The sequence below is a fragment of the Palaemon carinicauda genome, chromosome 1, assembly GCF_036898095.1.
Source record: "Palaemon carinicauda isolate YSFRI2023 chromosome 1, ASM3689809v2, whole genome shotgun sequence".
Classification (NCBI taxonomy): Eukaryota; Metazoa; Arthropoda; class Malacostraca; order Decapoda; family Palaemonidae; genus Palaemon; species Palaemon carinicauda.
In genome coordinates this window covers 239,286,249-239,303,869 of record NC_090725.1, presented here as the reverse complement: position 1 = coordinate 239,303,869, position 17,621 = coordinate 239,286,249, and the positions used below count along the sequence as shown (strand labels likewise).

Here is a 17,621-nt window from a genome sequence, read left to right as displayed (position 1 = left end):
TATACACATATATATATATATATATATATATATATATATATATGAGAGAGAGAGAGAGAGAGAGAGAGAGAGAGAGAGAGAGAGAGAGAGAGAGAGAGAGACACTTGCTCGTTATCATATAGGGAGGTATAAATGTGTAGACTTTTATATTTACTACATATAAAATAACAATGAAGATGATTGTGCATTTTCAGTCGTGAAAACAGCCGGTTTTATGTTGATATAACAATAATTGATGTTAAAAGTAATTATATTAAGAGACTGTACAATGGTCTGAATATAAGTTTTAGAGAAGCGAATAACTAATGTTTTTGCTTCTTTCACAAAAAAACTATCACCGTCAGTAAACGCTTCCTCCTTCGTAGTTAAGAAAAGCATGACGTTAGACTTGGGCGTTGGCAGCATGCATCTACCATAACGAATGCCTCGGCTGTAAACGTTACAAAAGTGGGTTAACTGGAGGAGCCAAATGGAGGGTAGATTATGGAAGGGTTTCGCGAGGGGAAAGAAGAAAGGCTTCTCCGCCAACACAGCTCCTGGCGAGATACGACAACTTAATGCTCGACTCTAGGCCCTTTACATGCCACTTGATAGCAAAACCCTCTTAGGCCGTGTACCTGTTGTTCTCCAGCCTTCAAGCGGGTTGAAGAAACACCTGTAAGCGTGCAGGTGTACGTGTGCGCGCGCATGTGCGTGGTGGTCGTTGGGATTTGACATGAGGGAGAAGTCCGTGGGTTGAATGGAGGTCGGGGGGTGGTGGGTGGGCGGTGGGGGGAGGTGTCTGGGGACTGGTGGTTTCCCGGTCCCGTCTGAACGACGAAGAGAGACTGTCCCAGACTCCCAGTCCTACTCCTCCGACGGACAGTCAGTCTCATCTTGTCCAGTGAGGTGAATAGACGCGCGATCATTCCCGCTTATCGGAGTAGCTTTTTTTGTGTCCAGTAATTGTGCATATCCACGTTTGAGGATTCTTAGTAGTGTAATGTGAAATGAAGGGGAATAGACATCTCCCCTATCTCCTGGCGCTCCTGTGCTGCCTTCAGTATGCCGTCGGAGGTTAGTGTCTTGTTTCCCCTCACTAGGGTTTGTTCTTCTCCAGATAAGGCAATTGGGAGGGGGGGGGGGCGGTGGTAGGAGGAAACCTTCAAGAAGGATAACATGATAAATGCGTAGGATTGTTTCGCGTACCCACCTGACTTGATGGAGGGATTTTCCGGGGTTTATCGTGTAATTATTTTTAAAATTGTCGGAATTTATCTGTTCTCTTTCTATCACATATATGATGCTCGGGTAAAAGAATTTGAAAGATTAAAGGAAAGAGGAAATCGTCCTGGAAGCTGTGGTGTCCGAGGGTGGCTTATACGCTTGCGCAGTCGTCAGCTCTCTCTCTCTCTCTCTCTCTCTCTCTCTCTCTCTCTCTCTCTCTCTCTCTCTCTCTCTCTCTCTCTCTCATAACCCTGTTTATTCTGTCTAGAGGTCACTCAGTTTAATTTTTCAACCCTCTTTTGTAGCTCTCATAGATATAGGTCTAGGTCTAAGAATTTCCGTAAAGCTTATCTTAAGCTATCTAACTGGTATGAATTATTATCTTAATTTGTAGTCTCATGTCAAATTGTTTGTTTTCACCTTGCAACGATTGCCCTAGTTTAAGTAAAACCAAAATCTGAAGATCATTTGAAGAGTGCCGCCTATCATTTGCATTCCCATGGGGGAGCCGATTTTTTTTCTTTATGTATTGATTTCTTGGAATAACTGGATGTTTTACCTGGGTTATTCTATAGTGAGTATTTAAATTTGGTGTGGTTAATGCTGCATTAGAACGAGTACAATTTTAATTTTTACCTAACCCCCGACATGGTAGACGGAAGATTAGTTTGATTATTATCATTGTTCATCTAACAATCGATCGAGCAATAGTATTTAAATGTAAGTTTCACAAGCAAGATATGAATGGTGGTCTGTTGCTTGATAGTTTATCAATGTAGCTCAGTCAGACATGGGGATTATGTGTTTAACGGATAAACCAAAGCTGGTCTATATTGAACTGGTCAGTCTGGGATATATCCATGTTTAACGGGTCAGTCATATAGGCTATATACAGTATAGGTTAATGGTCAATCAGAGGTATGGGTCTACTGTATGTCCAACGGGTCACCTAGCGATAGACAGTAGGTCTATGTTTTACTGGGTCACCAGTGATGTAGGTCAAAGTTTAATGGGTCAACCAAAGATGCAGGTTTTTGTCATGGTCTAGTGAAACCTTGCTGTTTATTAACCTTCATGATTGCATCCACCAAATCAAATTTTAGTTTTTCTCTCGCGTTCTTCCTTGCATAAACGTTTATTTTCAATTTTGTCGCTAGGTTACCGAAAAACTTGGTAAGAGCGGTAGGGGCAAACCACACCAATTAGTGTATCATTGTTGATATAAATAAGTCTTATCATTTGCCACACGGACAATAAGCAAAGTTACTTATGCTATTAAACCAGACATTTCTCTTTGGTTATTGGTCGATTGGTCCACATTTAGTGTTAGGCCAAGACTAAAGCGAAGTAGAACCTTGGTGTTAAGCTTAGTTTTTTAATAAGTAGGGTTTGTTTATTTGTTACTCACACAGCTTCTATCATGTTTAATAAGTGTGGTGTGCGTGATATATAGTTATAACTCCCAACAAAGCTATGGTAATATGAACTGGAGTAGCGATTTCATCCCATACTCAATGAAATGGTAGACCTTGGTTTGGTAAACTTATAACAGATTTTATTATAATGAAACACAGAAAGCAAAGCCACATGCATATACACCACAAGAAGAAGTGGACATGCTGGGTTTTAAGGTTATTTGATCTCAATAAGTAACATTTGCCCCGGTTTATTATTATCTATTGCTAGAATTCAACGTTTGAAGGTGAGTGGGTCAGTGACTGGTTATTTGTATTCTATAGAACTTATAACTTTAAAATATTTGCTTTGTCGCGTGGATCCGAATATATTTAAGAATACGTCCATTGTGGCGTTACGTGTGATACTCCTAAATCTTTAAAAGCCACAGTCAGAAAAAGAAAGATATATACTCTTTGTTAGTTTTAAGTTTCTTCTCAGTTTCATGGATAGTGAAAAGGTAAATGGTTTACATTTTTCTATGTTGATTAAAATTTAGGTGTCATTCTTGTCGAAGCGTTTGAGGATTGAATTAAGGAATCAGCCATTATCATGGGACATCTAAAACGTCTCTTCAATGTAAAATGGATTTGTTTCCAGCTGATATTCGGTCGTTGCTTTATTACCCTCGGTAAACCCTGGAAATATATCAATTCTTAATCCTAACGTTTTTTTCTCTTTTTTTTTTGTTATTTCAATAATTTCAAAGTTAACGTTTAGAGTGCGTTGCATATTATTTTTTTTTATATAAAATGTGTTTATTTTCTACCTTTTTTTTTTTTAACTGTAAATCCATAATTTGTGCGTTCAGGCGTTTCCCGGTTTTGGAATAATACAAATTGTACGTATAGGCCTACAGCCGATTTAGTTGAAAACAGCGTTCTGAAAAATTTAACGTTAGTTTGAATTTGGTTTGTATAAACTTTAAGAAAAAAATAATTTTCATGATTTGCATAATATGAGAGGTTTTTCATATTTATAGCAAAGAAACTCAACCTTGATATATATCTGTCATAGTAAATGAAAAACTACGGCCGGGCTAAATGGTGAGAGATTTACCCTGATATCTAAGAACGTTATTGGCGTATCCTGTTTTTTTTCTATGTCGCATGAGGCCAGTATTGCAGAACCTAATTGTAAAATAAATTAGTTTGAATTTTATGCCAGTTTTTCATAAATGCTAACTTAAAAACCTTGTTATTTAGCATATCGATATAAGCCACGCAACTCACGCAATTATTGTAACTAAATTAACTAGCCTGGTTCCAGATACTGTTCCATGAACTAATAATATCATGTGTTTCCGAAAAAAAAATGAACACTACAGACAATGTTATCGTAGGTTCATACGCTAATAGCGTTGTGTCCAAATAAGGTAGTTTGGCATTAATGACTCGGTTATGTACTGGGTTGAAACAGCGGGTTCGCGAAGGCTAACCGGACAGAGAATACCATTTTTTTAGAATATAAAAGACAACTCATACTGTATAAGAGCTGTTTCGTTACAGTCTGAATTTACCTACATTTCCAAGCAATTAACATAAGCCTATAGCTTAAATGATTGGTTATCCAGTTCACTCAGTGCATCATAAACTTTTGCACTGTGTCGTATAAGCCATATTAGCTTTTAAGTAATCTAAACGAGCCACTCAGCTGTAGTTACTAACTACGTTGATTGAGATGGTGTTTAAATTGTTCCATAGAAAGCTGTCCCCAATTGCAATTTAATTTTACAAGACATGATGTGACAAAGCAAAGAGGGATTTTTTAAATATTAGTGAAATATTTATATATATATATATATATATATATATATATATATATATATGTATATATATATATATATATATATATATATATATATATATATAGAGAGAGAGAGAGAGAGAGAGAGAGAGAGAGAGAGAGAGAGAGAGAGAGAGAGAGAGCGCGCAATAGCAATGTATATGTCAGAATAGGCATTCACGCACGTTATGTAATATGGACATTATATACATATGTACACTATATATATATATATATATATATATATATATATATATATATATATATATATATATATATATATATATATATATATATGTATGTGTGTATACATATCATCTTCAGTCGTTGCTAGTTCATTGCAGGTCAAAGGCCTCAGATAAAGTCCTTCCATTCGCTTCTGTTTATGGTCTTTCTGTGCCCGTCTATACCAGCAAATTTTCTTAGCTCGCCAATCCATCGTCTTCTCTTCCTTCCCCAGATTCGTTTGCTTTCTCTAGGGACTCGGTCTGTTATTCTTCTTGTCCATGTATTATCTGTTATTCTCATTACATGTTCTGCCCATGTCCATTTTTTCTTTGTAAAGGTTAGAATATCCTTTAATTTAGTTTGCTCTCGTATCCATGTTGCTCTTTTTCTGTCTCTTAGTGTTATTCCTATCGTTCTTTCCATAGGTCTTTGAGCTGTAACTAGCTTATTTTCTAAGGTTTTATTAAGGCTCCCAGTTTCTGATGCTTATGGTAATACGGGAAGGATCATCTGTTTAATTTTCTTTTTAGGGGAAGTGTTATTTTAATTTTCACAATCTCATTGTGTTTACCAAATGCTTTCCATACCATTCTTATCCTTCTTTTAATTTAGCCTAAGTTTCGTGTCCTTGGGACATGTATTTATGTATATTCATTAACAATATCTAGAGTTTCGTCCATAACCCTTATTTATTGTCTCTGTATTTTCATTGAATAACATCTTAGTTTTCATATTAATTTTCTCCTTTCTCTATTTGAATCTTCTATCACCGTCTGCAATTCCTTCTATAATACACTAAACAGAATTATATATGTCGTCTGTAAATCTTAAGTTGTTAGGGTATTCCCAATTATTGATGTCTACATTCTCCCAATGTAAATTCTTAAAAACATGTAGACATGCTGTGGATGCTTTAGGAGAAATGGGTTCTCTTTGTCTAACTTTTTTTTCAATCATAATTTTTTCAATATCTTTATGTGTTCGAGTATTCTAACATAGTATTACTTTGTCCTTTTTCTTTGAAGGGCTTTCATTACTGCTAAATTCTCGACAGAATCAAAATCTTTCTCAGAAAGGGGCACCAACAAGGAAAATAGCCCTGTGAGGAAAAGAAACAAGGAAAAATAAAGTATTTCAAGAACAGTAACAACATTGAAATGAATATATCCTATATAAATTATAAAAACTTTAACAAAACAAGATAGAATAGTGTACCCTCAAGCAAGAGAACTCTAACCCAAGATAGTGGAAGACAATGGTACAGAGGCTGAAGCACTACCCAAGACTAGAGAACAATGGTTTGATTTTAGAGTGTCCTTCTAGAAAGCTGCTTATCATAGTTAAAGAGTCTCTTCTACCCTTACCAAGAGGAAAGTAGCCACTGAACAATTACAGTGCAGTAGTTAACACCTTGGGTGACGAAGAATCGTTTTGTAATCTCAGTGATGTCAGGTGTATGAGGACAGATGAGAATCTGTAAAGAATGTGCCAGACTATTCGGTGTATGTGTAGGCAAAGGGAACGTGAACTGTTACCAGATAGAAGGATCCAATGTATTAGCGGCTTAATTACATGCGTAAGGTCATTTATTGAATACCCGCTTCTGAAGCCTGCCTGCTGTCTTGGTTGATTAAATTCTAGTTGTCCGTCTGTTTGACGTAATATGATCTTTTTTTATGTAAATTTTCTTCTTTCTCTACAAGCTTGTCCATATTTTGAGTTGCTGTAATGGTTCTTCAACTTATTCTTCCATTTCTTACGGTCCAGTGCATCTTCCATGCTCAATCCCAACTCCCTAATATCTCTTCACATAGTCAATTTATTGCAATTTTGGTCTGACTAGCCTTCTCCCACCCGTTGTTCTTAACTTTATAATTTTTAGTAAGTCATATTGCCACCTCAACATCCTCATCTCTGTTACAGCAATCCTGTTCTCTTCTCTTAGTTGCCCATGTTTCGGACGAATACAACATTGCAGGTCTCACAACCTGGCGCTAGATCTTGTCCTTTAGCTTTATTAGCATTCTATAAAACGATCTTCGTAAATATGTTATGTATCACTGAGAGTAAACATATTGGTGGGTCATTTTTCATTTCTTTTGTCTGCCTTTTTGTGAATTAATTACTTTTGGTCTACCCTGTAGTGGCTACCATGGTGATGAAAACTGGCCAAAACCCAGACATATATCACAACCTCGTCTGGGCCACCTATCCCCAGCAGCAGTGGAACAACTGCCCAAGGTAGCGGGTAGCTACATTCCACTGCAGGAGTGCTAAAGGTCTCTGGACTAGAACAGATCACCTTTGGAAACTGAACCTTGCTTCATACAACGTCAGGACCCTGTCTAGGGATGAAGATCATGCTTTATTACTAGAAGAGCTGAAAGAAGTTAACTGGAATATAATAGGATTGAGTAAAATTATAAGAACTGGGGAATCTTATACAGAATTAAAGGGTGGCCTTATATTTTGGTTCTGAGGATGTGAAAGGAGGAAAGAAAATGGAGTGGGTTTTCTTATTAATAAAAATCTTGCAGGTAACAAAGAAGAATTTTGTAATACTAGTGATAGAATTTCAGGATTAATTATCAAGCTAAATAAGAAGTATAAACTGAATATCATTCATACGTATGCACTAACAACATCCCATACAGAGGAAGAAATAGAAACTTTTTTTTGAAGATCTGAAGATATATACTGTATCTATGGAAAAAATATAAGACTTAATTTACATTTGTTTTGGGTGATTTCAATGCTAAAGTAGGTCAAAATAAGAGAGGAGAATCAGCAGTAGGTGAATTTGGAGTAGGCACAAGGAATGACAGAGGAGACATGCTTGTAGAATTTCCTGAGAGAAACAATTTTAAAATCATGAACACGTTTTATAAAAAAAATTGAAAATAGAAAATAGACATGGAGAAGCCCAAATGGAGAAACGAAAAATTAAATAGAATTTATTCTCAATGTAAAAGTCAATTTAGTTAAAGATGTAACAGTGTTGAACAAGTTAAAGTCAAGCGATCATAGAAGGGTGAAAAGCAAAATTTGTTTAGATGTACGGAACGAGAGAGAAAAATTAATTTTATGAAAGAAAATAAACACTCCTGTAATAAGAGAAAAAAATGATGAGTTTAGCTCTATTAAATAGGTACTCCCAGCTACATGCTAAATTGGAACCAAGTAAAGAAGAAATGAACAGTCATTTAACAAAATTTGTATTGGAATCAGCACAAGAGATATGTGGAAAAGTTCCTAAACAAGATCAAGGAAAACTATCTGAAAAGACCAAAAATCTAATAAAGAAAAGATCGGAAATTATGTTAAAATCCAAGAGAGATGAAACTATCCAAAAACATTAAACAAACTAAAATCCCAAGATATTCGTAAACACAAGCAGACCAAAATTGAGGTAACACTAAAGAAAGGAAGAAGCATCAGATTGATGAAAAGAAGACTTGGATCATAGCACTAATGGATTTTTACTCTAAAGGATGAAAATGGAAATATCCACAATAGAGATGGAGTGATAAAAATTGCAGAGGATTTCTATACAATGCTATACAATAGTGATATAGGAAGTAACTTTACCAATAAAAATAATGAAACACCCAAGCCAGTACCAAACGTAACAGTAGGAGAAGTAAAGAAAGCATTAAAAGGCATGAAAAGAGGCAAAGCAACAGAATATGGTCGAACAATTGATTTAATGATAGATGGATAAGATTTCATAGAAGTAAAACTTGCTGAAGTTTATACCAAATGTCTGAAAAAATGATCTATACCTACAGCTTTGAAAAACTTTAGACTAATCCACGAAAAGGGAGACACAAAAGACCAGAAAAAATCATATTAGACCAAATAGAAAAACACCTAGACTTTAATCAACCATGAGAGCAGCCTGGTTTAGAAGTGGCTATTCAATAACTGACCATATCCATGTAATTAACCAGTTAATGGAAAAATCAACAGAATATGACAAACCACTTTGTATGGCATTTATAGGCTATGAGAAAGCTTTTGATTCTGTCAAAACATCAGCAGTAATGAAAACCCTTCAAAAACAAGGAATAGAAGAATCTTTTGCTAGAACGCTTGAAGATATCTATACAGGAAGAACAGCAATCCTAAAACTACATAAAGATATAGAGAAAATTCCGATTGAGAAAGGAATTCGACTGGGAGATCCATCTCTTCTAAATTATTCACAGCATGTCTAGAAGTTTCTAAGACTTTAGATTGGTAAAATGTAGTAATTAATATTGATGGGGAATTCCTTAACAACTTAAGATTTGCATATGACAGTTATGTTTAGTGAATCATGGGAGGAATGTCAAAGGATGTTAGAAGATTTGAATAGAGAAAGCAGAAATGCAGGACTGACTATAAATACAAGTAAAACTAATGTAATGTTCAATGAAAATGCAGAGACAATAAATAAGAATTATGGACGAACAGACAGTAAGTGTTTCCCAGGACACGAGACTGAAATTAAAAGGATAAGATTTGGGTGGAGAGTATTTGGTAAACACAATGAGATTATGAACAGTAAAATGCTACTTTCCCTAAAAAGAAAAGTATTTAATCAGATGATCCTACCAGTATTAATTAGAGCATCAGAAACTTGGAGCCTTAATATAACATTAGAACATGAGCTAGTTACAACTAACATAGTTATGGAAAGAACGATAGGAATAACACTAAGAGATAGAAAGAGAGCAACATGGATACGAGAGCAAACTAAAGTAGAGGATATTCTAACAACATGTAAGAAAAAGAAATGGACATGGTCAGGACTTATAATGAGAATGACAGACAATAGATAGACATTAAGAATAACATAATGGGCCTCTAGAGATTGCTAAAGAAGCAGGGAAATGAAAAAAAGACGATGGATTGACGAACTAAGAAAATTTGCGAGTGTGAACTGACACAGAAAGACCATACACAGACCCAAGTGGAGGGACATGTCTGAGGCTTTTGTTGTGCAGTGGTCTAGTAACGACTGATGATCGATATATATCATCATCATCACCTCCTATGCCTATTGACTCAAAGGGCCTCGGTTAGGTTTCACCAGTCGTCTCTATCTTGAGCTTTCAATTCAATACTTCTCCATTCATCATCTCTTGCGTCGCGCTTCATAGTCCTCAGCCATGTAGGTATAGGTCTTCCAACTCTTCTAGTGCCTTGTGGAGCCCAGCTGAACATTTGGTGAACTAATCTCTCTTGGGGAGTGCGAAAAGCATGTCCAACCCAAACCATCTCCATCTACCCCTCATCATGATCTCATCCACATAGGTCACTATATATATATATATATATATATATATATATATATATATATATATATATATATATATTTTATATATAAACAAATAACTTGTTAACCAGTTTTGCTTATCCAAAAAAGGAGTTTGCCAATAATGTAATCATAGTTTTTTTATTGTGAAATATAACGAAAATTATGAAATGTTATATACTTTCATGGTATGTTTTTTTTTTCATTGAATTCTCGCTCTTTTTTGTGTGGTTCCACTAATGAAACACCTCCCCCAATTAGTTATATTTTTAATAACTTATCAGCTATTGCAGTGTATTAAGCAATTCACAGTTGCACTTACTCTTGACTGCCAATAAGGATCCTTCCCTTTAAGACAATAAACTTTGATGCTTGACTCGTGTGTCGGGACAAGATCTTACAGCTACTCCTTGGGGTATTGCTTCTAACCAGGTAGTTTCTGTGGATCGAGACTAAATAATGCTGCACAGTATCAGCTACAGTATGATGTTTTGCTGACTATGTTTCTAGGTTGTGTTTTAAATGGTAGCAGGTTTTATAATATATTTTTTGTCATAGAGCATTTGTTGCATAATATTCTGAAATGCTGGTGATAATAAATAGCTTTCTTTGATAGAGATAGCAGAAGAAGTAAATATCTGCCATTGGTATTATGGCCCCATGATTTACTTCTGTGTCAGAAGATAGACAATGATAGTGCACTTGTAGTCCATGTTGTATAAATTACTTATAGTTCCTTTTAGCAATATATATATATATATATATATATATATACATACATATATATATATATATATATATATATATGTATATATATATATATATACATATATATATTATATATATATATATTGGTGTAATATTAGAAATGCCTTAAAGTATCTCGGGGTCCTAGTAAATAGTACGGCATTGGCATATTTGCGAACGATCATAATCTATTCGTCAGTGCGAATACAAATTTTGCTTTTGTTGTTGGATGCTTTACATGTAATTAATTGATTAAAATGATTTTCCCCCAGTTTAATTGCTTTCAAATACCGTTTTACTCTGATTGTACAGTCATAGTTAACGTTGTATGATTTTTGTGAGAATCGCAAATTTATAATTTTGAAATGCTCTTGTAATTATTGAATATTTGTAGCTAATCTTTTGTCTGACGAATAAGTAAATCTGGTCGTTAATGGTTATCTAAATCGTTTCCCGACGAAAATGTCTCATCAGTTACAGTATATACAGTGGGCTTATTAATAGAGATAATAAACCGACTGAAGATCAAAGAAAGAACAGCCTTTGACGTAATCTTCATAACATTATTCACGCAACTTGGCATTTGTTTGTATTATCAGCAGATGGAGGCGGCAACTACCACTACAAACCTTTCAAAGCAGTAAAACCCACCTTTGTCTGAACGCATCACCTCAAAGAATGGGTTCTCTATCGCCTCTTGGTCAACAAATCCCAATAAAGCTATGTTCCCGTCTAATGGATTCGAGATCAAAGGTTAAATGCACCGATTCTCGATAGATAACCGTTTTTAGGTGTCATATACGAGGTCACTTGGAATCTTGGAAAGCATAATTTGGATAGTCCAGAATAAATGCGTCGCCAGAGGATCTATTTGTCTGGTAATATTCTTAGCCACCCAAATAACTGTAATATTAGATGCATGTTTAATTGATGATATGTATTATTATTCAAAAATATTTTCTCGAATAATTATCAACGTTAAATTTGTATTTCCAAATAGGGGGTTAGTGCTGTCAATGCACTTAAAGCGGTTTACTGTAGGCATTACTTAATTGTATTTACAGCACTTTTTCGCCCTCTAGCTGACCTTTATTTTAGACTTCTACTACACTTTCGTTCCCGCTTCTTTCTTTTTTCTTACGGTCCAGACTCTCAACTGTAACTTCATTGTGCAACTGTTGGGTTTTCCCCCCGTTGTACATAGGCTCTGAATGACCTTCCGGGTCCCAGTGCTGGGCCTTCATTATCCAATCAATTTGCATTCATTCCATAATTTAGTTTTGAGCATATGCATTTTATAATATAAAAAAAAAAAAACAAATTTTGTTCACGCTTTGACGATTCCTGATGAATATAAAGATTGAAAATATTTATAGCTGAAGATATATATTAAAAAAGAAACCAAGCCTTTCATTTAGAAGCAATAGACGGACTGAGCTTCTGGTAACATGATATACAATTACTGATAGCAATAAATGCGCACAATACAACATTTTGACGTAACTACAACAAATATTTTGGATGACTTTTACTATGCTTATCATGATGAAAAAACTCCACGTGTTATAACTTAACATTCCCTCTGTCGATGTTAGTTAGACCTATGGTTTATCGTGGGATGGTGGAGGGGTAGCAGAGTCTTGAAATCTTGCTTGTTCGTGTTTTGTTGCAGTTTTGGTATTTCGACATTGTTGTAGCGAGGGCCTTTGTGATTTTATATATAGATGATGTTACTGTCTTCCCTCACAGGCTCCCTTTCAGATTTTGTTTATAACATAAACAGTCAGTAGGGATTTTTATTCAGTGTTTATGAATTCTCTCATTACAAGCAATGCAGTTTATCTATCTTTTTAGTTTAATCTACTTGAATGTTAACGATTACACGCTTTATCAAAGTTACATTAACTCGTGTTATTTGTTTCTTTCAGTATTATAACTAATTCCGTTAGCTTTGGGGCTCTAATTGTTTTTCTTCAGATTTCACGAAAAGAAGGTAATCGTGTAATTGCTTGGGTACCATGAAATCAATTTTATAATTTGAATAAAGCTAACAAGCTCATGAAATTAAACACCTCATCATTAGTAACGTTAATCCTTATGAAATTAATGTATTAATGCAATACCTCTTTTACTTAATATGAATATGGGCGAAACATAAAAATACTTAAACTATGAAATAAAGGTACACCTACTCTGAAGAAGAAATATATTTTATTACCACGTTTTTTTTTACATTCCTAGAAACGTGTATTTATAATTTCTATTATACACACTGAAATCAAGCCAAGGATGTTTCAGGTGGAATTGGTTCTTTAATACAAACCTTTCTTCTTGTTAGTGTAAATACTCTTTAATGAACCCTTTGATCATGACAGTTATGCATTTATTCTTTTTTCATACTTTGATAGAACTATGCAATAAGTATAATGATTTTGTTCCCTATGCCAAACGAAATTCATGTTATAAATATATTTTATTCCCATGCCAAACGAAATCCAGCTGCCCTTGTATTATTTTCTCTTACTAGGTTCATTATTACAGTTCCATTTCAATCCAGCGTTGAATAGACTTCTTTACCTTGTTAGTTCACGAATCCCACTACGTTTATTTTCTGAATGAAATCAATCTTGTATTGTGCATCTATAATTAATAATTATAGATTTGTTATAAATATATGAAGCTTCCCTCAACACTAAGAGTTTAAATTTTTCATCATTTTTCATGGCGAACGCACAGCTATATAGGCTAAACCATGTTTATTTTAGTTTGGCGTCCCGAAATAACCATTTTGTAGAGAGATGAATATGACCATTGTTTCAGGAAGACCTTTTATAACACTTGATCTTTAGTAATTAAGATCGTATATTTACTTCATAAATGAAAAACACATTATATAAGGAAGAAGAGAAACACAAGAACTGTTTCAAGCATTTAAACTCGGAATCTGCAGATTAATTATGTTTCAGGATTGAATCAGACAGATTTTACAGCTGGTACGCTAGTGTAATAAGTGCAGTAAATTTATACATGTAAAGAACCATCTTACACACCAAGAGCCCACTGTTGATTGAATGCTACCTAAGGGTGTGGTGTGCTTCATCGGAGCCCTATTAAGGTTTCCAATTTTTTTTGCTAAGCATTATGTATCTATTAATATTGCCTACAAGCATTACTAGATTTGTCGGGATATTCCAGATTCTCTATCTGCAACACACCAGTGCCCTGTTTTAAAATATCCCTTGAGAATATTTCTTTTCTATTATTATTATTTTTTTATTTTTATTTTTTTTTAATACAAGACTGTAGATTGGTTGTATGAAAAGGATTTTAGCTTACAATATTACTGAGAAAATTTTGGTGGAATTCTGTAATTTCCTTTCTTCATAATATCCTCCTTTGATATTTTCAAGTGTCTGATCTGATCATTGTTACTGGTTTCACCCTTTTCTGTAATCTTATCTGTTTAATTGTTTTCACTGTATTTTTTTAGTGTTGAAACACACGATATACATTTTACTTTTTACCGTACCACCTCTTCCCCATTATATATGTATTCATCTTCTTCTTCTTTTTGTTTCTTCTTTTTCTTCTTCTTCTTCTTCTTCTTCTTCTTCTTTTTGTTTCTTCTTTTTCTTTTTCTTATTATTATTATCATTATTATTATTATTATTATTATTATTTGCTAAGCTGCAACCCTAGTTGGAAAAGCAGGATGCTATAAGCCCAGGGGCTCCAACAGGGAAAACAGCCCTGTGAGGAAAGGAAACAAGGAAAAAATTAATTGTTTTAAGAACAGGAACAATATTTAGATAGACATTTCCTATATAAACTATAAAAAACTTTAATAAAACAAGAGGAAAAGAAATTAGAGAGAACAGTGTACCCGTGTGTACCCCCAAGCAAGAGAACTCTAACCCAAGGCAGTGGAAGACCATGGTACAGAGCTTATGGCACTACCCAAGACTAGAGAACAATGGTTTGATTTCGGAATGTCCTTCTCCTAAAAGAGCTGCTTACCATAGCTAAAGAGTCCCTTCTACCCCTACCAAGAGGAAAGTAGCCACTGGCCGATTACAGTGCAGTAGTTAACGCCTTGAGAGAAGAAAAATTGTTTTGTAATTTCAGTGTTGTCAGGTGGATGAGGACATAGGAGAATATGTAAAGAATGTGCCAGACTATTCGGTGTATGTGTAGGCAATGGGAAAATGAACCGTAACCAGAGAGAAGGATCCAATGTAGTACTGTCTGGCCAATCAAAGGACCCGGTAGCTCTCTAGCGGTAGTATCAACGGGTGGCTGGGGCCCTGGCCAACCTAATTATTATTATTATTATTATTATTATAACAAGCCAGGCAATATATGCATATATATATATATATATATATATATATATATATATATATATATATATATATGTATATATACATCCATACATACCTACATAAACACACGCACACACACGTGTTGCCTATTCTATTATGTATCCCTTCTGTTCTTTAGCAAGTTTAGCAATTGTTTCTAATATATCAGTATATTTTTACTATCGATTTGTATTTTTCTTGTTTTTGATTAACATTAAATTATTTTGTCTTATATGTTCTCGAATCTCGTTCCCTTTAAAATGGTCTATGGACTACAATTTTCATATATCCACTCCTCTATAGTATATTTGCATTGCAATCTACCCTTTTATTCTTTTTTTGTACCTTGATAACGAAGGCGGTGACGAACAGACCTGTCTATAGGACATGGGGATTTCCAAACGGCGTGAAATCAACATTAAAGGGACTTAGCCGGACGGGAGGACCGGAGGGGGTTTAGGTACAGAGTGAATGTTAGGGGATGGCTTTTAACACCCCCTTCCCCATTTTATTCGCTGTTCTGTTTTACACTACATTTCTTTTTGTTGTTTTCTTCTTAACTGGCATGAATATTGTCGTGCTAATGTGCTGTAGCCTAGACTTTGGCCTCATTTTGTTTTTTCAGTTTCTCACTACTTATGGCTACGGATGATGTTATAATATGTATATTTTATATAATATACATACATATATATATATGTATATGTATATATATAAATATGTATATATATTATATTATATATACACTATATATGCATGTGTATATATAATATATATATATATATATATATATATATATATATATATATATATATATGTATATATATATATATATATATATATATATTTATATATATATATATACATATTTCTTTATATAATAGTATTAATGTATATATATATATGTGTGTGTGTGTGTGTGTCGGTATGATATGTATCTATATATGCTCCCTGAATATTACCGAAATAGTGTATATTATCTCCAAATTTCACTATAAGCGGAGCGTAACGGAGCTTAGGTATTATGAGGGCTAGCCGATCTCTCTCTCTCTCTCTCTCTCTCTCTCTCTCTCTCTCTCTCTCTCTCTCTCTCTCTCTCTCTCTCTCTCTCTCATACAAAATAGGATTTATATAAAGTTATTAAATGTTAGCCAAAAAAAGGAAACTTAGAAAATTAGAACATTGACAGCTCTTCGGCGAATAAGGGGCCAAATGGAAAGTAAATGAAGGAGAAATGGAAAAATACAATACTGCTTTTTATATGTAGAATAAAGTTACGAATTCGGATTTGATTTGTCTTTCAATTTGAGACCAGGAAAAGTTAACGACGGAAGATATATATATATATATATATATATATATATATATATATATATATATATATATATATATATGTATATATATATGTATTTATATATTACTGACGATGCCATGACAGAAACACTTAAGTATGCTTTCACTGAAATCTCCTATACGTCAGATGATATTGTAAATGTGGACGAGTATGTGCCTGGCACTTGAACAAAATAGGTTTCAGCCTTCGGGCTGTTCGAACTCTCATATACTGTAATGTGTTTTGTGTTACAAACACGAAGAATTAATAACATTCCATGACAGAAAAATTTTTTCCATTTGGATTTCAGTGGCAAGTAGCCCATTATTATTATTATTATTATTATTGTTATTATTATTACATGCGAAGCTACAACCCTAGTTGGAAAAGCAGGATGCTATAAGGCCAGGGACTCCAACAGGGAAAATAGCATATGCCTATATGCTGTCGGCTTAAAGTACTGTATACATTCGCAGGAAGTTCTCTTGCATGTCTGAATAGATAACATAATAGACGAATTTTTGCTCTTGATGTTTATGAATGTTGACGGAATTGGAAATTTGGAAATTTGTAGCCCTCGGGTGGTTTAACTCATATCAAAGATGCCCGGGGTTACAGATATGCAGCATAACTGACTAATTCAAAGCAGATACGTCGTGTATGCAGAGTGAAAAAGTATATATGTATATATATTATGTATATATATATATATATATATATATATATATATATGTATGTATGTATATATGTGTGTGTGTGTTGTGTGTATGTACATTTATGAAGCGTAATTACGTTATTAGGTAGCTCTTGGTTTCTGTTTCTGTTTTTATTAATTAAACTCTTAACGTAGTTACACAGGAAGTGGCTATGCCGGCCGAGTTCTTTCGTTCCCAATAAGTAGCTGATTCACAGTGCCGTATGTCAATAGAACATTTCATGCGATATTACATACCCCTAAATATTGTTTAAATGTGTTTTTCATTTGAATCTCAGTCCAAGAGACCTGATACATTACCCCATCCACTCCCACTTTCGGAAGACGCTTGGACATGCCCTCACTTTTAATTGTCAGTTTTGATATATGGAGAGTGATCCGATCTGGGACAGGTTCCAGTCTTTCGCACTGAAAAAATTAGACCCATATATGATTAATTATACATTTTAAGTCAAACCCCTCAAAATTTCGGTCATGAAACACAAATTGATT

General features: G+C 34.3%; 1 protein-coding gene across 1 annotated transcript in view; it reads left to right on the top strand.

The window, feature by feature from the left end:
- Window positions 1–853: 853 nt before the first annotated feature.
- The window catches only part of LOC137638559 (low-density lipoprotein receptor-related protein 4-like), a 196,829-nt gene continuing 180,061 nt past the window's right edge, over window positions 854–17,621 (top strand). The window contains exon 1 of the mRNA XM_068370720.1: window positions 854–1,056. Within this exon, the coding sequence (XP_068226821.1) occupies window positions 990–1,056 (67 nt within the window). The 5' untranslated portion in view covers window positions 854–989. The remainder of the gene's footprint in view (window positions 1,057–17,621) is intronic.